The sequence below is a fragment of the Musa acuminata genome, chromosome BXJ2-10 (assembly GCF_036884655.1).
Source record: "Musa acuminata AAA Group cultivar baxijiao chromosome BXJ2-10, Cavendish_Baxijiao_AAA, whole genome shotgun sequence".
Taxonomy (NCBI): Eukaryota; Viridiplantae; Streptophyta; class Magnoliopsida; order Zingiberales; family Musaceae; genus Musa; species Musa acuminata.
In genome coordinates this window covers 20,965,280-20,986,056 of record NC_088347.1, presented here as the reverse complement: position 1 = coordinate 20,986,056, position 20,777 = coordinate 20,965,280, and the positions used below count along the sequence as shown (strand labels likewise).

The following is a 20,777-nucleotide window of genomic DNA, read 5'->3' as shown; positions in this document are numbered from 1 at the left end:
TGCTTAGACGCAAACTGCGCTTAGACGCAAACTGTGTTTAGACGCAAACTGCGCTTAGACGCAAAACTGCGCTTAGACGCAAACTGCACTGTGATTCTGCTTTTATATCGAAATCGATTTTTATCGGACGAACGCAGCTTTCGGTTTTTGAAATCGCTGTAAGATATCCGCTGCACTAATTCACCCCCCCCCCTCTTAGTGCTCTCGATCCTAACAATTGGTATCAGAGCGGGGTATTTCTCATTTCGGATTTACACCCGAGAGAAATGGCTCTTCAAGAGGGCTTTTCGGTCTTTCGTCCACCGTTCTTTAACGGAGTGGACTACACTTATTGGAAAACTCGAATGAGAGTTTTCTTAATTTCTCTAAATCTGGATTTATGGAATGTCGTTGAAAACGGTTTTCAACTTCCCTCTAAACCAATGAACGAATGGTCGGTTTTGGAAAAGAATTATTTTTCTTTAAACGCAAAGGCTATGAATGCCTTATTTTGCGCTTTGGACAAAAATGAGTTCAATCGGATTTCCACGTGCGAAACGGCTTTTGACATTTGACGAACACTTGAAATCACGCACGAGGGAACTAGTAGAGTCAAAGACTCGAAAGTTAACTTTTTATTGCATGATTTCGAGCTTTTTCAAATGCAACCAAGCGAGACTATAGGCGACATGTACACCCGTTTCACGGATGTCGTCAATAGTTTAAGAGCTCTTGGAAAATGTTTTTCGGATTTTGAACTCGTAAACAAAATTTTGCGTTCTCTTTCTAAAAAGTGGGATTCAAAAGTAACTGTAATACAAGAAGCTAAAAATCTAAACAACTTACCACTTGAAGAACTAATTGGTTCATTGATGACATATGAAATGGTGCACAATGCACATGATGAACCTGTTGAACACAATCACCTTCCAAAGAACAGGAAGGATTTGGAACTCTGGACAAATGAATGCCACTTGAGCGATGACTCAAGTGATGAGGACAATGATGAACAAACCAACCTTCCAAAGAACAGGAAGGATTTGAGACATAGAACATTTGAAGACCACTCGAGCATAAGCTCGAGTGATGGTGAACTTAAAATACAAATGAAACGAAAATTAAAAAGCAAAAAGAATGGAAATACTTGCTTTAAACGCAAGAAGAAGAGCAAAAATTGGGATGAATCGAGCTCCTCTGAAGACGAGAAAGTCAACAAAAGCGAGGCGGCAAACTACGCCTTACCAGCCTACGACATTGAGGTAATTAAAATGCCTTTGGTTTATTTTAAAATTACTTGATGCTTTCATGATATATTTTCTTTTTTAGTTTAGAATTAATTTTCTTGAAAATTACATGTTTAAAAATAAAAATACAAAAATTATGATCATGCTGATAATTTCAAAAATGATAATATTGCATGATAAACAAATAAAATGATTTTGATCATGGTTAAGAAGTAATAATGTGTATCATGTTTGATTAACATTGTTGAATGAAATCACGTTTGATTTAAAGTAATGCATAAAGATGTAATATTAAATGGTTATTAATAATTTTATGCGTGAGATTTTAAGTTATCCATGATCATGAGCTTGTTTGATCTTCTTGATTTAATTTCAAGATCTATAGCAAAAATCATGTCTGAATATATGAAAATGTTAATTTCATTTTCGGATTCACTTAACAATTGATATCCTAACAATCAGATTTTCTCATACACTTATTAAAAAATATTTTTCTAAAATAGATTTGATGAAATGATTCCTGCTTATAAATTCCATCTTGAAATATGAATGATAGTGTTTTTGCTTGCAAAGATTTGTTTCACATTCATATCTCCTATGATTTATGTGCAGAAAAAGAATTTATAAATCATAATACAATGAGATTTCTTATGCAAAAATAAAGTGCTTTTGTGATTCCTTGCTAAAGAGAATAATCATAATCATGATCTTGATAATTATAACATGAAGCTCTTTATAAATCAAGATCGTTCATTATGCTCCCTACATTTATCAAAAAGGGTTTCTTCAAATGAAATGCAATTCAATGAAGTGTCATATTGATATCTTGAAACTTGGAATATTTTAAAATGTGATCTTTGATAAGAATGTTTCAAGTTGCTCTTTGTACTATATCTTTTCAAATGAATCATGAGCCTTGATATCATATATCTCATAATACAAGATTTTTTTGCCTTATACTTATCTTAATTTGGCATATAAAGACTAAGGCATGCTTAGATGAAAAAGAATCTTTTAAAAAAAATGCTTTTCCCATTTGATCGAGATTAATGATTTCATGATATTTTATGAATCTCGAAATTAATTTTAATGACTTGATTATGAACTTCAAGTTAATGATTTAATTTGAATAAGTTTTATCTAAATCATAATCTTGATCTTGCAAAATTGAAGTCACAAATAATATCTTGTGGTAGTCATGAATTGATACTCACAATATGAAAACATTAATATTCATGACTTAAATTGGATTGAAACATTGTATGCTTAAATTAATCATTCTCCTATGTTTCAAAAATTCCTTGAATGCCTTATGTGATGATTGAAAACTAACTTGCTTTATGATGAATCACGAATCATGACTTGATCTATGATGTAAATGCCTTGAAATGATTGAAATATTTAACACTTTTATGCTCTTCCCCCTACTTTCTTCTTGTTTTCAATGATAAAATGGGGAGAAGTTTTGGTCATGCATGGTAGGATATAATTTGACAAAATTGATACCATCATGATATGAAACATTTATGATGTGCAATTATGCATGCAATACTTGTGCTTTCTAATTATGATGTGATGTATTGCATATAATGTAAATCATGATTTAAAATGCTATGAGTGCCGAGTTACACATTTTGAGAAGAAATTGTTATATTGAAACATTAATGTAATTATGAATGGTGATATGATATCATGCATGTAATACTTCAATAATGATGCATGCAATGATAAAACATTCATGATGAAAAATTGTCTTGACATTCATAACTTGATTATTCATCATTTGTCATGATTTTGAAATCGTTGTAAAAGGAAAAGAGAACTACAAAACTGTATTCTCTCTTTCTTTTTTACAATGACAAAGGGGGAGATAGCTAGCTTGTACAAGTCAAGAAGATGCAAAAACTTGATTGCTAGCTTGCCTATTTTAAGTAGCAAAGATTGCTAACTTGCTTATTTCAAAGAAGAAAAATTGTCTTCTTGAACATCACTATCTTGAATATCTCAAGAAGCAAAACTTGCAATTTGCACATTGCAATATGAAGCAAGAATCATGAGCTTACACAAGAAAGCTATCTTGCATTTGCTTTCAAAATTTTTGCTAGCTTATATGTTGTGAAACTTATATATCGTAAAAATTGCTAGCTTGTTGGTCTAAAGAGAAGCAAAAAGTTGCTATCTCAAAAGAAGCAAATGTGCTATCTTGCCTATCTCAAGAGGCAAAAATGCTAACTTGCGCATCTAGCAAAGTGAGCAAAATTTTCAAGAAGCAAGAGTTGCCTTCTTGAACATCTCTAATTTGCTAGCTTGCATGATATAGAACTTGCTATCTTGAACATTACCAAAAGTGCTATCTTATATGTTATAAAACTTGAATATCTAAAACTTGATGGCATGAATGTTCTAAGCATGATATAACACTTGCTAAATCTTCTAGCTCCAAGATTGCATGATGATAAAACTTGATACTATGTTTTTCATGCAATGAGTTGAATCAATATCACAAACACTTAATTGTGATACTTCTCCTTTTTGTTGATGACAAAGGGGGAGAAGTATGTTGATGAAAGTATGTTGATGACATGACATGTGATGCATAAGTTTATGCATATGTTCATGTTGACGTGTTGCAAGTATTCATGATGAATATTGCAATGACTTGAATTCAGTTTGAATTCAAGGTTCTATCAATATGGCATATTGATAGGGGGAGTTTGTTTAAACTCCGGGAGTTAAGTTTAACTCCGTCATCAAGTGGTTGTCATCATCAAAAAGGGGGAGATTGTTGAATCTCGTATTTTGATGATGAAACTACTTGATATATGTTTATGATTTAATCTGCGTTTTGAGTGACGCAGGATGCTTCGATCAGGATGAGACAATTAAAGCAGGAAAATCATGTTGTGCCGAAGGAACGTGTCAGAAGATTGGACGTCGGGCTGGTGGATCGGTCGACGTATCGACAGAAGGCTTCGGGCCGTGGACTCGGGCATCGGGCCAAGAAGAGCGGGTATTGTGCCAAAGATATCGGAGTTGCGGAGTTAACTGGCCGATTGGGCAATAGGCTGCAGAAGAGGACGATGCGCCGAAGAATCGGACGAAGCGTCGAGGGACCAATGACATGTCGGACAACTTGGTTAATTGCTTAGGATTAATTGTCTCGATCGAAGTTTTGATAAGTGTGCAGGATTAACTACGATGAGAGTAAGACAAGCAGCAGGTGTTGCGCCGGAGTCAAGATCATGATCACGTTGGGAGTTCGAGAGTTCGACGGAAGTTCGGACGGTCGTCGGAGGTTCAGCGAGAACAGATCCGAGAAGTCCAGAAGCTTGCCAAGCGAAGCTCGTCGGAACTCGCCAAGTGGATCGTCGCAAAGTCCAGGAGTATGCCGGATGTCCGCAGAAGGATCACCGAGGGTTTATCGGATGATCGACGGAAGTTGGCCGGAAACTCGCCGGAAGAAGCGATTGACGCATCGGAGCAAAGCTGCAGAAGTTGTCTTAGAGTTAATCGTAGTTAGCATGATGATTAAGCTTGAAAATGGGAGGTGATCCCATTAGCTTAATCTTGGGGCAATTGGGCCCCTGAAAAGATTCAAATTGGGCCGAATGGAGCGAACCATTCGGACCCTGATTGCACCAGGAGGTGCAACCGCCCCAGCCAGGAGGTGCAACCGCCAGGGCTGCGAGGCTGGGAGGTGCAACCGCCCCAGCCAAGAGGTGCAACCGCCCAGAGCTCAGTCTTCGAGCTAGACTGGGCGGTGCAACCTCCTCTGTCAAGAGGTAGCACCGCCAGAGCTCAAGTTTCGAGCTCTGCCAGGCGATGCAACCACCGAGCTCAGTCTTCGAGCTCTGGCAGAGAGGTGCATCAGCCTGAGCTCAGTCTCGAGCTCTGCCAGGTGATGCAACCACCGAGCTCAGTCTTCGAGCTCTGGCAGAGAGGTGCATCAGCCTGAGCTCAGTTTCGAGCTCTGCCAGGTGATGCAACCATCGAGCTCAGACTTCGAGCTCTGCCAGGCGGTGCAACCACCAAGCTCAGTCTTCGAGCTCTGCCAGGTGATGCAACCATCGAGCTCAGTCTTTGAGCTCTGGCAGAGAGGAGCAATCGCCTGAGCTCAGTCTTCGAGCTCTGCCAGGCGGTGCCACCTCTCCAGTCAAGAGGTGCAACCGCCTGATCCCAGAATTATAGGATTTGATCGATTTGATCGTTTTGAGCTCCAAATTTGAACTGGGTTGGGGCCTATAAATACCCCACCCATTCAGCACTGAAAAGATACAGATCCACACTGAATTCTTGATCTTTTCAGTGATTCTAAGAGCTCAAATTTGTGTAAAGTCCTAAAGTTCTCCTCCTTCTGTTCTTCAAGTTTTGAGTTGTAAAGAGAGGAGAGAAAGGATCTGTAAAGGTTGTCTCCTGAGCCTATCAAAAGGAGAGAAACTGTAAAAGGGCAGTTAGCCTTCGCCCATTGAAGGAAGGCAGCTAGTTGACGTCGGTGACCTCGTCGGAGGAGGAAGCCAAAAGTGGAGTAGGTCAAGACTGACCGAACCACTCTAAATCTCTGGTTTGCTTTTACCTTGAGCACTTTATCATTACTGCAAACCTCCTACATTGCTACTGCCCTCTGCGCCTTCACAAACAAGTTTCTAAGCTCTGATCTTTCAGAATCTGCATTCAAACGTAAATCGTGTTTTCGTACGATCTTCACACTGCAGTTTTCGCTTACATTCGGATTCCATTTATAACTGCAAATTGCTTTCTACGTAAAACGCTTTTCAAGGTTCAAAACTACTTTTAGACGCAAAACTACATTTAGACGTAAAATTACGTTTAGACGTAAAACTGCGTTTAGACGCAAAACTGCGTTTAGACGTAAAACTGCGTTTGGACGTAAAACTGCGTTTGGACGTAAAACTGCGTTTGGACGTAAAACTGCGTTTAGACGCAAACTGCGCTTAGACGCAAACTGTGCTTAGACGCAAACTGCGCTTAGACGCAAACTGTGTTTAGACGCAAACTGCGCTTAGACGCAAAACTGCGCTTAGACACAAACTGCACTGTGATTCTGCTTTTATATCGAAATCGATTTTTATCGGACGAACGCAGCTTTCGGTTTTTGAAATCGCTGTAAGATATCCGCTGCACTAATTCACCCCCCCCCCTCTTAGTGCTCTCGATCCTAACACTTTCAAGCTTAAAGGAGATTAGTAGTATGATTCATATTAGTGTTTTCGAACTCAAAAGTAGTGATTCATACTAATGTTTTTGAATGCTTCGATAGTCATACGTGTATGACATTCTAACAATTGATTGAATATTGAAACATACATAGAGATAAAGAAGCCATTGATCGAGCCAACAAGGAATAAGGTGATTCAGCTTGGGCTTAAGTTGATATTGCTTGGAATAAGGTGATTCAGCTTGGGCTTAAGTTGATATTGCTTTAGTATGAAAGAGTCAAAATAAAAGATAAAAAAACAAGGTCAAAGAATGAAGAAGGGCTAGAGAGTTCCCTCCCATCATCTCATCAATAAGTTGATTGATTCGTTAGGATTCGTTAGGGCTTTCTATTTCTAGCTAATGGAAGACTATACAGGAGTAGTTTATAGGGCTAAAGTATCTTAGGGGAAGAAGTGATATTTGAGGTGGTTGGAGATTAACATCATAGTTCACAGGTCAAACTATCTATCTTCTTTCTTATTATTGGTGCTCGAGTCATGCACCTCTTTATAGTCAATTTTTAAGATAAATTTGTAGTCAAGCTCATTTTCCTCAATCACATTCTTTCTTACCCAATATAGAGGGAGACTCTAATATATACCTTAGCTATATACTTGAATAGTTTACTTAATTCTCAAAAAAGGAGATCTATGTCTTTTCATGAGCTAAGATATATCAAATTTAAAATGAACACTACCTTATACTTACTATACTTAGGAGTTTACCAAGCGTAATGATCCCCTTGATATCCAATCCCATTGAAAAGTGTATGTAAATTCACTTTTACAAATAGTCTATCATGTCCCATTTGATTCTTTTGGCACAAAAAGCTTAGAAATATGGGTTGAATCTATTTTCATTCCAATGGTAAGCCCAATCGTAAGCATATGTAGGTCTCGAACACTAGCAAACCCACTTTTACAAGGCTACCTATTTTTATGTAAGTTCTTAGCGATCTCCTTTCAATATCTTTTACAATACCAGTATCAGTTAAGTAGAGTTCTCTTACAAGCAATAGGAGATAGATCTAGTTTGAGTCTTTAGCCTTGTAACTTATAGTCATTTTCTAGCCTAGCCTATTACAACAGTTTACTTTGCTCTGATTAAGTCATTTCTATGTTTATCCCTAGCGATTATTTAAAAGAGTCCAATCCGCTTCAAAAAAGGCCTTAGTGTTGTTGAAATAGCACTATCAGTAATTGTAGTTCTCTCAATAGACACCCCCCAACCCCCCCCCCTCTCTTTCGGAGTAATATAAATCTAATCGCATTATAGGATCAGAGGAGATGCCTTACGTTGGATTTTTTTATAAGCTTATCTGGGGTTGATATCTGAGCACTTTCTATAAAGTTTTCCTTTTTTCTCTCGTAAACAAACAATCATGATATTGTAAAATTTACCGATACTACCGATGCCTAATAAACATCACCTTAAGTGTATAGATATTTTTCAAATCATAAGAGCATATACAATATGTTCTAAAATGTATTAATAATAAACCTTGATACTAGTCTAACTTAGCGTTAGAAAGTAAGAAACCCTAAATATTAAACAACTTCAATTGCAAAGGATACTGTGTTAGTTGTCTCATTCCTTCTCATGCACAGAACACTAGTGATAATATCACCAATAGCAAGATTTTATATATACCAAAAATAAAATAAAAAATTCTTAATCTTTGCTTCTTAAGGCTCATTTTATTATTCCTTCGCATTTCTGTATAACTAGAAAAAAAAAATTTATAAGAAGATCAACTCTAAGAAAACAAGAACACATTCAAGAATAAAAAATGAAATAAATTTAGTCGTGACATTTTCTTTCTAGATTCCATCATGGTTTTTGTTTTTTTTATAATGGCCAATTCCTTAACTGTTTTTTAATTAAACTACCATATAGACTGATCTATTTTTCATCTATACAATTAGAAGACACACCCTTAGAATATCAACTCCAAAAATAAATAAGAACACTTTCGAGAGTTGGAAACAAGATGGTATGCGTCTCGAGAGGTCCCTAAAGGGTCTTGTCATCATAGGCATCGATCCACTTTCCATCGACAAGCCCCTAGATCCTCAATAGTCCTGATTTCATCAATCAATCAATACAAGCCTATGGTTCCACACTCATCTGGCCATCAACCAAACCCCTAAGACTTGGATCAAAGTCAAGAATCGACACTACATGACAAGATTAAGGATAGATTGGATTGATGGAAACCAAACAAAAACCAGTCAGGAATTGAAACAACAAAATAAGATTGAAGAATGAGAAGAGACCAAGATATGTCAGTTTGCAATAAGAAAAGGTGAGTTCACTTGTTTGATGGTAGAGAGGGCAGATGGGAGGGGGAAGGTTACGACCAAGGACACCCACACGGAGCACCGCCATTGGGGTCGGACGGAGTCATCGAGTGCAAAGTAAGACAAAGACAAAGACAACTCTAAGATGGGGTGGTTTGAAATTATCACTCCTTTGACATCGCTACATCACCGTGTACAAATATAGTGACGTCTCTCCCTGATGACATGGATATATAACGATTGATACGTTTAGTTAAATCTCATATTTTGATGATAAAATTAATTATAAATTATTTGATTTAATCTATATATTGAAAAAAGTATACAGGATTAACTATGATAGTAGTAAAACATAAAACAGGTGTTGTGCCGGAGTCAAGATCGAGACTTTGTCGAGAGTTCGAGAGTTCGTCGGAAGTCTAGACGTTCGTCGGAAGTTCTACTAGAACTAACCGAGAAGTCCAAGAGCTTGTCAAAGAAGCTCATCGAAACTTGCCAAGAAGTTCATCGTAAAGTCCAGGAGCTTACCGGGAGTCCGTCGGAACATTGCCGAGAGATCGTCGGAAGTTCGCCGAAAGATCGCCGGAGGCTCGCTGGAAGAACAATTGACGTACCGTAACAAAAATACTTTATTAAATATCTTAATAATTATAGTTAGTCCTTAAGTTGAATTAGGTTTGGGAGATAATCCCACTAACTTAGTCAGGGGTCAATTGGGCCCTTAACAAGATTGAATTGGGCCAGTTGAAATAGCTCATTCAGCACCTGAAGTCACGGTCGGCGATGGCACCATGACCTAGTCTCCCAAGTGGTCTGGGCGATGGTACCACCAACAGTTAATGCTGCTAGTGGTGGTACTACCCCTGTCAAGTGGTGGTACCGCTAGAGCTCAGTCTTTGAGAGCTCTGTCAGGCGATGATACCGCCTAGTGTCAGGTGTCATGCGATGGTACCATCAGTACCCCGGAAATCCGAGATATTATACTTTTTAGCTCTAATTCTAAAGTCATTGTGCCTATAAATATCCTACCCTTTTCTGCATAGAAGAGTAAGAAAGTGCAATCAAAAGTGTGAAAAAATCTTAAGTGTTAGGGTATTAAAAGTGTTGTAAAAGTGAGAAGAGTCCTCCTCCTCCCTCTCTTAGCTTTGTAATCATCCAAGAAATAGGAGTGAGGCTTGTAAAGATTATCTCCTAAACCCATGAAAAGGAGAAAGCATTGTAAAGAGGTTGTTGGTCTTTGCTTATTGAAGGAGGACCATTAGTGGATATCGATGACCTCGACGGAGGAGGAATCGGAAGTGGATGTAGGTCACAACGACCGAACCACTATAAATTTCGGTGTATTCTTTCCTTACTGTAAATTCTGTTTACTGCATTCAACTTTATTACATCGTAAACTACTCAACCTTCTCTTCTCTATTTATTCAAAGTGAAATAAATAATTTGAGTCGAAATCATTTTTATCGTACGAAGGATTTTGAATCGACATAATTTTTCCGCAATACTAATTCACCCCAACCCCCCCCCCCTCTTAGTATCGCTCTTGATCCTAACAATTGGTATCAGAGCAAGGTCACTCTTATTTGGTTTGAAACCTAAGAGAGATGGCATTTGTTGACAACCAAGAAGGTCATTCAATCACACGTCCTCCAATGTTCAATGGGACGGATTACATATATTTGAAAACTAGAATGAGGATTTTTCTGATTTCTATGGATTTTGAGCTATGAAACATTATCAAAAATGGTTTTCAAAAGTCTTTATCTTCCAATGATTGGAATGAGTTGGAGGAGAAGACTTTCACTTTAAATGCCATGGCTATGAATGTCTTGTTCTATGCTTTAGATAAAAACAAGTTCAATCGAGTGTTTATTTGTGAAACGACATTTGATATTTGACACACTCTCGAAATAACTCATGAAGGAAGTAGTAGAGTAAAGGAGTCAAAGATAAATCTTTTAGTTCATACTTATGAATTGTTTCGGATGAAGCCAAGCGGGACAATTATCGACATGTACATCCGTTTTACGGATATCGTCAATAGTCTAAAAGCTCTTGACAAATATTTTTTAAATTTTAAACTTTTAATAAAATATTGAGATCTCTTCTAAAGAATTGGGACTATAAAGTAACAATCATTCAAAAGGTTAAGGATTTAAATAACTTCCCTCTTGAAGAACTAATCAGGTCACTAATGACCTATGATATGACTTGCAATGCTCATGAAGAGCTTGAGAATAATCTTCCAATGAATAGGAAAGATATGACACTAAGAACTCATGAAGACCATTTGAAAGAAAATTCAAGTGATAAGGACTATGATGATGACTTGGCACTCTTGACAAGAAAGTTCAAAAAATTTATAAAAAGGAATAAATTTAAAAATGACACTAAAAATAAAATTGAACCCAAGAAAGAACAAGTTATATGCTATGAATGCAAAAAGGCAGGACATTTTAAAAGCGAATGTCCCCAAGAAAAGAAGAAGCAACAAAAAAAGAAGAAGATTCTTAAAGCAACTTGGGATGATTTAAGTGCATCTGAAGAAGATGAGCCAACCAACACAGAGCAAGTTGCTCACTATGCACTAATAGGTATTGGAGATGAAGTAAGCAGTTCATTAGATGCAAATTTATCTTTTGATGAACTACTAAGTACTTTTCATGATTTATTTGATGAATGTAAATTAGTTAGTAAAAAATATAAATTATTGAAATAGGAGTATGCTTCTCTTGTTAGTGATTTTAATAGATTAAAAATTGAGCATGATGATAGTTTAGCTCCTTGCACAAAATATAATAAATTAGAAACACTTAAAAAGGAAAACTTGCTACTTAAAGAAACCTTAGAAAAGTTTGAGGTTGGTAGCAAGTCCTTGAACATGATCCTTGCCAATAAGGGTCACATTCATATAAGAGGTGGAATTGGATTTGTGAGTAGCTCTCACCAAAATCTAACTACCTTTGTTAAAGGCCCTACCTTGCATGTATCACCCCACAACAAATGCAACTTTTGTTGCAAACTTGGACATCTTGCCTATAAATGTCTACTTAAAAGATATAATCCACACAAATTGATTTAAGTTCATAAAGGAACCTCAAATGACTAAATGCAATATGATAAGTTGTGTAGATCGATTTTTGAGGCATCCAAGGTCAAATGGGTATCTAAAAATCATCCTTTTTTATAGAAATATTTATGAGCAAGAGATGATACCTTGATAGTGGATACTCAAGGTATATGACCAGAGATCCATCTCAATTCTCTAAGATCACTAACCTAGATGAACGGTATGCCACCTTTGGAGATAACAATAAGGGTAAAATCATTGGCAAAGGAACTATAGGTAACAAATCTAACTTTTTGATTGAAGATATAGTGTTGATTGATGGCTTAAAGCATAATCTTTTGAGCATTAGTCAATTGTGTGATAAAGGATACATCATTAAAATAATATATACTTGCATCATTGAATCTAATGCTTGCATCATTGAAAAATCACATAAAAACACATCTATGATTGCCCTAAAATAAAATAATATATACACTATTAACATTGATGATCTTTGTAATAAAATATGTTTTTCGATTTTGAACGATGATGCTCAGCTTTGACATAGGAGATTAAGTACTAATCTCTCAAATCTCATCCAAAGAACTCGTAAGAGGAATTCCTAACATTAAGTTTGTTAAAGATAATGTGTATGATGAGCATGTCAACTAGGAAAATAAATAAAAGATAGTTTCAAAACCAAAGAATCAAATAAGCACATTTAAATCATTGCAATTGATTCATATGGATTGTTTGGACAAATTAATATATCAAACCTAGGAGGTAGCAAATACGTTTTGTCATTATAGATGATTATAGTAGATATACTTGGACATACTTCTTGACACATAAAAGTGAATAACTAGGACAACAAATAAAAGATAGTTTAAACCAAAAAATCAAATAAGCATAGATCATTGCAATTGATTCATATGGATTATTGAGACAAATTGATACATTAAACCTAGGAGATAGCAAATATGCTTTTGATTATAGTAGATATACTTGTACATATTTCTTGACTGATTGCTTTAAGTATTTTTTAAATCAAAAATCATAATTAAATTATTCTAAATTCAGTTCTAATTTAATTTAGACCGAATAGATTATCGGGCTGATTGCATTTTGATTTGATTTGGATTGAAATAAACAGTGATCACAACTATGCATGAGAATTGAATACTCTTTCTCTCTCTCTCAACTTTGGTGCGCATCTCTCTCTGGTTCGGACTCTTGACGTTAAGACGAGAAAAGATATTTCATATTTGGATTAATATAGTGAATATTTTTTATTTTGATATGCCGTATCAGTATCTGTATATTTCTCCCCATAACAAAATATAATACTGGTCCCATCCATGATGAGGAACAAAATTAAGATGTGATCTTCTCATGGACGTACGTACAGTATCAATTAGATACATGCACTATGCTTCGGTATTTTGTACTCCATGTCCCCCACAACCTAACCCATAAACTAATGGCAATTGAAAAGGATTTGAGGTGTACTCATCAATTTGTGTTTATATGCGCTCATCCATCACTCTGCTCCATCAATACAAGTTTGGGCCGACTCAATAAAATCTAATCTCCATTATTATTATTATTATTATTATTATTATTATTATTATTATTATATATATATATATATATATATATATATATATATATATATATATATATATATATATATATATATATATATATATATATATATAAGTGCCTGTATTCGGCAACTTTAAGAATCGACCTCTATCTTTGTGTCTTTGGTTTGCGGACCGCTGAGATATGTATCCTCGCATAAATGTAGATTCTTCTGCACCGAATCCTCAACACACACACCCTCTTTCCGGATTTCTTTCCCCTTCTCCGTAAGCTCGAATTGGAGTTTCCAACTTCTGCAAGGTATGCAAATTTAATATATTTCGATGGTGGAAGGCAGAGCAGAGCATTGGTCTTCTATTTTCAATCGGGATAATTAATCTATTAATTTAATATATTTCGATAATATCATTTCAGAATGCGTAGTGTCTATCTAATTTTTATAAATCAATTTAACTCGTCTTTCACTTTTGGGATTAACTCGTTTCTCATTTAGGACATCAATTAAATAAATTTTAGGAAATTGATATTACGTGATTTTTAGAAAAACACTCAATTTTTATTTTTATTTTTTAATAAAAATACGTGACGAAGATAAATTTTTAATTCATAATTTTATAATAAACTGTCAATGTCTTTGCCAACTAAACTAGCTAACTGACACTCTCAATTTTTATTTTTTTCTCTTAATTTTAATTTTTTTTCTTCTTTTTTTTCTCTTACTCCTCAAAGGTTCCTCAAAGGTAACGAGATCTTGGATAGACGACGTTATCTTAGGACAGAGATTAGGCAAGACTATGGATAGACGATGTCATCTTAGGACGAAGATTGAATGACGTCATGATGATGGGACAGGAGGAAATGAGTGTATATATAAAATTATTAAAAATGAGAGACACTCTGAAAGAAAAAAAACATATATCTGCTAATATAAACAAGTCGGGACAGCATCATATATCGAACACACAATTTCTACGTCGGTTGATATATCTGCTAAGATCGACAGACCAAATCTCTTATTGCATTACTAGATTAGGACAGAAATTTACAACACGATGTGGAAGGCAATAATTAACAGAAATTTAAATTCAGAACTCGATCAGACCATTAATGTAATTTAGCCGACAAAATATATCATTAAACTAATACTTGACTCTGCCTCTTGGCCAAGTGCGACATAACTCTAGCGGAGGCCACCTTCTTCACCAGTAGCCTCCATCTCTCGTCCTCGTCCTCCTCCGATTCCCCTTCCTTCTCCTGCATCCTCCGCTTGAATTGTCTATGGATTCGCAATGATACGAAGGCAAGTGAGTTACTTTCTCGGCTATTTAACTCACAGCAAGACCGAAAACGAGAGAATGCAACAAGAATAGATAACTTACATGCAGAGGGGAACCTTGCAGGAGGCGTCGTCGACCTCGTCGCAGATGGAGGCGTGGAGGCGGAGCAGCTGCCACAGGCGCTTGCAGCGTCGGCACCCGTGCTGCTGCCGCTTCTGCCGATCGCACGCCGCGAAGTGGCGGATGAGCTGCCGGAGGCCGCGGCAACTGACGGCGTTGGGGCAGGGGGGACGGGCGTCGGCTGGGAGGAGCCGGCCTGAGGGCCCCACCTCCCCGCACCCGTCGGCGCAGATGTGGCGCAAGCAGTCCATGGCCTCGTGCAGCTCCGCGTACAGCCTCTGCTCCGCCTTCCTCCTCGCCTGCCGCCGCCGCCGCTGTTCGCACCACAAGCAAAGCCACGACCCCATCAATCTATCTGTGTCTCTCGGCCGCCATGGCGAAGTTGGGTGCGTCGAGGGAGTTGATGCGTACGTACCAGGTGGGCGTGGTGGAGGAACTGGAGGATGTGGAGCTCGAGCCAGGGGTCGTGGTCCTGGAGGAACCGCCAGGCCTCGGTCTGCTCCACCGCGGCGAAGTCCTTCGATAGCAGCTGCAGGCACCGCAGGTGGAGGCGCGGCGCGTCGCACCGCTGCGACAGCACCAGCACGTCCACCACGCCCTCGGCGGTCAGCCGCAACGAGAGCGCCCGCTCGGCAGCGCGCTTCAACCACCCGACGCGGTACGCGCGCGACAGCGCCAACAGGTGCATTCCGTGCTCCCCGATCATCTCCTCCTCTGTGGCCGACACGCACCTGTCGTACGCCCGCCTATAAAACTCGTCATGGATGACTACAGGGAAGAAGAAGAGGAGGAGCATGACAGAGAACTAACAGAACGGAAGGAAGAAGAGATTCAAGACCTGGCAAAGTAGAGTGAGTGAACGAAGGCATGGACAGCGTCGCATGGGACGCCAAGAATGGGGATCTCCCTTCCTCGACTCCTGCCCTTATGCGGTCCACCCAGTATGCTCTCCAGCACAGGCGACGCAGAAGCCTTGGATTCAAGACGAAACAAAAGAAGAATAAGCGAAACGAGAAGGTCGCAAGCGAGACATTATGTCAGGCAGGTGAGCGACTTCGGAAGGCCGCGGTCGGTAACCAGAACGGTGGAGTGAACAGGTATTCGCCGCCCGCCGGACGTCACGATCCGGACATCGGCCGGCGGGATCTCGACACTCCCGACCTCAAGCCACCGCTGGATCTCCGCCTCGCCGCGTTTCTTCTCTTCTTCGGTCATGTTTCCGAGCCAACGACGGATGTTTTGTGCTTCAACAACCCACCGATCCCTCGATATATATAGTGTGGGGAAGAGGACACGAAATGGATCGGAAGAAAAAGCCAAATGACAAATATGCCCCTACAGCACCTTACGATTCATCCCCATCAGAGCCATTAAAAACATCTTCCGGATGTCAATTATATCAAGCAAGTATGGAAAAGAAATGAGCCATTGTTGGATAATGAAGAATCATATAACTTTATTTTTCGGGACTTACTCCATCAACCGTGATGGAAGAGGCCGGGAATGAAGACGGGTCACGATAGAAGGGGTCACGGACATGATAGAAGGGGTCACGGCTGTTAATTTACACGTCCCTTGGAGACCAGAAGAGGCGTCCTTCCCGTCTCCAAGGCTCGAGAGATTGGTGACGATGACTTGCAAGGATCCGACTCATCCTCATCCTTAACAGCTCAGTTCCAACTTCTTCTGTGTAGTCGACTTGGCACTTCCCTTTTTGCCTATTCTTGAGGATAATTGACACTTTCATTAGTTCTTTTGGGTCAACAGTTCTTTTCGAGGACCACAAGAAAATATTTGGACAACGGTTCCTCTCTGAGTACATAGCAACTTCAGATTTATAAACGCGTCAGAAGCAAATTAAGTTTCCTTCTTCATCTTCATTTTGTTCCTCATTTATGACAATGTCCTGATTCTTTTTTTTCTCCTTTTTTTTTTTTTTACTTATATAAAACTCTTCACTGTAGCTGCATGAAAGATAAAGAAAATAATTTAACCCTCCACTAATAGTTTTCTAGTAATTCTTTTCCTTAATCCGCAAGAATCTCTTCTTTCACCGCTGCATACTATCTTAAAGTATTCTTATTTAATCCTCCAACAATCCAATTATTCATGCATAAATAGTTTTTGTGACTTAGAGTTAGAGAAATTGACTATGAAACTAACTTAATTATCGGAGGGATTGACTTGAGAAACTTTTCCTAACTTTGATTTTTGTGCACGTGACAATTCGGGAGAATATAATTTTTATGTCGACCGACTCTATATACATGAATAAGGATCACACGACAATATTTTTTCCCAATATATTGTATTCCTTTTCACTCCAATTACATGGTTTATGTCAAAACTAATATACGAAAAAAAAAATGTAAAAATTATTATCTAAATATCTATCACGCCTTCTTCCCCTCTAAAACCATGTTGCTTTCCTCGGTCTTCTTATCTAAATATATCCATCATGGCTCCTTCCCCCACCCCAAAAGCATGTTGTTTCCCCCGATCTTCTTGTCTGCGACAGTTCCCTTTTGTCCCTATTATCCTTTTTTCTTCTTCAAGACCAAAAATTAATCTGTTTATTCATTTATCTATTTATTTAAATTCTATGGGTCCCACCCAACATGAAACATTTCCACAACCGCAACTTACAATGACATTGTCAGCTGATAACCAAAGCATTTGCAGTGACGACGAATCCTGCAATCCACCAAAGTTACGCAGCATTACGAGCGGATGATCTCTCGTGCAATGGCAGCATCCACAGCATTCGAATCGATGCGGCCATCCACCTCACGTCCTTCTCCTTCCTTTTTCTTCTCTCGTGCCTATATATACCCTAATTCTCACGTCCGACATGTCTGTAGTCCTCTCCGGTTCACGCTACCAAGAAAGATGATAAGCTGGGGCGACATTTACAAGGTGGTGGTGGCCATGGCGCCGCTGTACGTCGCTCTGGGTCTCGGGTACGGTTCGGTGCGGTGGTGGCGCATCATCACGCCGGAGCAGTGCGAGGCCATCAACCGCCTCGTCTCCTGCATCACCCTCCCTCTGTTCACCTTCGAGTTCACGCTCCACGTCGACCCCTTCGCCATGAACTACCGTTTCATCGCCGCCGACGCCGTCTCCAAGGTCATCATCGCCGTGCTATTAGCCGCGTGGCCCAAGTGCAGCAGCAAGGGCAGCTACTGCTGGTCCGTCACCAGCTTCTCCCTTTCCACCCTCACCAATTCCTTGGTGGTGGGCGTGCCGCTGGTGAGCGCCATGTACGGGCGGTGGGCGCAGGACCTGGTGGTGCAGCTCTCGGTGGTACAGGCGATCGTGTGGCTCACGCTGTTGTTGTTCGTGTTCGAACTCCGCAAGGCGGGGTGCGGGCTGTTCTCGATGGCAGCAGCTCCCTCCTCCGCCGGTGGCGAGCTCGCGTCTGTCGAGTCACCGCCGCTCAACGACGTCGACGGCGGCGGCCCCGAGGTCACACCACGACCTTCCTTCTGGTCGCTGATGAAGACGGTGTGGCTCAAGCTTGCTCTCAATCCCAACTCATACGCGAGCATCGTCGGCATCACCTGGGCCTTCATCGCAAACAGGTACAGCACCGCAAACAACACGGCACGACGACACAGCTTCAAACACTTTGCTTGCATCTGATCAGGTGGCATTTCGAGATGCCAAGCATCATGGAGGGTTCAATTCTGATCATGTCCAAGGCAGGGACTGGAATGGCCATGTTCAGCATGGGTAAACACATCAAACTCACCACTAAATCCTAACCATTATGGTGGATCAATCCGATGAACCCATCGCCATTGTTTTGCAGGGCTGTTCATGGCTCTGCAAGAGAAGATACTCGCCTGTGGACCGAGCCTGACCGCATTTGGGATGGTCTTGAAGTTTATCGCAGGCCCGGCAGCCACGGCCATCGGAGCCATCGCCGTCGGACTTCGTGGGGACGTCCTGCATCTGGCAATCATACAGGTAATCTAACTGTTCTGCCATTGTTTCGGTTGCATGCAATCTGAAGCAGAAGATGATCGTAGTTTACATTCTGATAGACTCAATGATCATTACTTCGATCAGCTCCACCAAAGTATATCTTTGATGTAATTTACACAAGACAGACAGATCACATGCACAACTATTTTATTTCTTGGAGATGGGAGAGAAAGCTTTGCATCCATACGAACACATCGAGACCATAAATAACCACAGCATGTGTAGAGCAAGAAATTGACCTTAAGACCTCCTATAAGGAAGAAAGTGTATGACATCTTCATCATTTCTATATCAGAATTGGGAGGGCTTTATTCTCTACAGAGAAAATAACTCTGCATGTTGAGTCGATTAATTCTGCTGGTGCTGAACATTTCGCAGGCTGCACTGCCTCAGTCCATCACCTCTTTCATCTTCGCAAGAGAATACGGATTGCATGCTGATGTGCTAAGCACTGCGTAAGTTGATACATATCAAGATTGCATACACAGATTACACATAATATATTATGTTCTTCTGTTGTTTTAGCCATCTTTCCTGATTAGTTTATGATCATTCTCTTCTTTTTCAGGGTAATTTTTGGGATGCTGGTTTCTTTGCCTGTGCTTGTGGCATACTATGTGGTTCTGGGTTTCATGAGCTAACCCCAAACTCTTAACCCTTGTTCTGTTTTTGCTCTCCTGGAAAATTCTTCTTTCCTCCTGAATGTGTGTTTCTCTGCAATCCCTGTGTAGGTGAATTCTATGATGAGTCAAGGCTGAATATTATTCTACAACAAGCTTGGCTTTCTTGTATTTGTGATCATTTAGAAACATGATGCAGAAGATGAGGAGAAAAGAAAAAGGAAAATGTAAGTTATAAAGACAGATCAATTTTGTGGTTTTTTATTTTCCCAATTGCACCTATGGGTTTGTGGAATGTGCATCTGATGCTCACAAGATTACAAGGATGATGCCATGATATGTACTCCAATCCACAAGTAAATAAATGATGAACAAAATCAAGCATATGAATCCTTTACATACAAGTTATAGGTTAGCTTTCTATCTGCAGATGCCAAATAGGTCATAACAAAACCTAGAAGGTTTCCTGCTATCAGAAAGTTCAACAGGAGTGGCTTTGGAAAACATCATCTTCCCAGGAGAGAAAACTTTGAAGCATAAAAGACTGGTGGTTTTGGGAATTGTTCAAGAATACTGCATTGATCTCAAGACAGGAGAAGTACCGTCAGTACATTAAAGTGATGAGGCAGCTCAGACTGACTATAAAATAGAAATTACAGGCCAGTCATGTTAAATGAAAGAATAAAAAAATTAGCATTCCAAATGCACAAGGGTCACTAAAGTACCCTCAGAACATACATCTATAATCTATTATCATTGACAAAGAATCGAAAACATTATTAGAGGATTGAGCTATACATTTGTTGCTATGACTCTGAAACAGATGGCTGCTTTACATGAGACTTTTTTTTATTGTGATTGATTTCATCTTGGCAGCTGATGACAACTCTCCCGGACAAACTTCTAAACAAGATGTTGGATGTAATGCTTATGTCTGTCCGTTGTCTTTTGACATGTTCATGCCTTGTACAGTAGAGGGGCGGCCGAAGGCTAAATAGTCTCATGTTAGTTGGGTTGGTAGCCTCTTTAGGCTTGTAAATAAATGTTGTGTCATGTGGACACGTGCGAGAGCTTTTCGGTCTGTAATGGACCATTTTACCCTTTGTTGTGCAACTATTCAGAGCTTGTAAAGTCTGTTTGTAATTTTCATTGTCTATGAAGTGTTTTTCGGACATGTTTGCTTGTGGATCCCGATTGAGGCGTTCTCTTTAACCCGTTCTCTCTTTTGTTGGTCCTAAGGGACAATGGGAGGCTTCGGGGAGGCTGACATTTGCGGACGGACGCGCGAGGGTGCCGCACGCCTTAGGCAAAACCAGCTAAGGTCGTGACATTATGGTATCAGAGCGGGACAAGCACTCATAGAAACACTTGACATG

At 39.4% G+C, this 20,777-nt stretch overlaps 2 protein-coding genes across 3 annotated transcripts; one reads left to right on the top strand and one right to left on the bottom strand.

The window, feature by feature from the left end:
- Positions 1–14,381: 14,381 nt before the first annotated feature.
- Positions 14,382–16,084, bottom strand: LOC135625926 (BTB/POZ and TAZ domain-containing protein 1-like). 2 transcript variants are annotated; one of them, XM_065131075.1, is made up of 5 exons: positions 15,872–16,084; positions 15,633–15,766; positions 15,210–15,540; positions 14,777–15,108; positions 14,382–14,673 (listed from the first exon to the last, which is right to left on the bottom strand). In XM_065131075.1, the coding sequence occupies exons 1-5, from the start codon at positions 16,007–16,009 to the stop codon at positions 14,532–14,534; spliced, it is 1,077 nt and encodes a 358-aa protein (XP_064987147.1). In that variant the 5' UTR covers positions 16,010–16,084; the 3' UTR covers positions 14,382–14,531. The 2 variants fall into 2 exon arrangements, with proteins under 2 accessions (XP_064987147.1, XP_064987148.1); XM_065131076.1 differs by having other exon boundaries at positions 15,210–15,525; positions 15,872–16,082.
- Positions 16,085–17,677: 1,593 nt separating this feature from the next.
- LOC135624308 (auxin efflux carrier component 5-like) lies at positions 17,678–19,484 on the top strand. Its single transcript, XM_065127784.1, has 5 exons — positions 17,678–18,375; positions 18,441–18,526; positions 18,606–18,763; positions 19,160–19,236; positions 19,350–19,484. Exons 1-5 carry the CDS (start codon positions 17,684–17,686, stop codon positions 19,420–19,422), a joined length of 1,086 nt encoding a protein of 361 aa, XP_064983856.1. The 5' UTR covers positions 17,678–17,683; the 3' UTR covers positions 19,423–19,484.
- The last annotated feature ends 1,293 nt before the right edge of the window (positions 19,485–20,777 follow it).

Excerpts from the sequence above, each read along its gene's own strand:
- LOC135625926 (XM_065131075.1), bottom strand. The coding sequence starts at position 16,009 with ATGACCGAAGAAGAGAAGAAACGCGGCGAGGCGGAGATCCAGCGGTGG. Across the intron at positions 15,767-15,871 it reads CTGTTCACTCCACCGTTCTG|GCTTCTGCGTCGCCTGTGCT; the intron begins GTTACCGACCGC and ends CTTGAATCCAAG. Across the intron at positions 15,109-15,209 it reads TCCTCCACCACGCCCACCTG|CGGCGGCGGCGGCAGGCGAG; the intron begins GTACGTACGCAT and ends TGGTGCGAACAG.
- LOC135624308 (XM_065127784.1), top strand. The coding sequence starts at position 17,684 with ATGATAAGCTGGGGCGACATTTACAAGGTGGTGGTGGCCATGGCGCCG. Across the intron at positions 18,527-18,605 it reads AATGGCCATGTTCAGCATGG|GGCTGTTCATGGCTCTGCAA; the intron begins GTAAACACATCA and ends ATTGTTTTGCAG. Across the intron at positions 19,237-19,349 it reads GCTGATGTGCTAAGCACTGC|GGTAATTTTTGGGATGCTGG; the intron begins GTAAGTTGATAC and ends CTTCTTTTTCAG.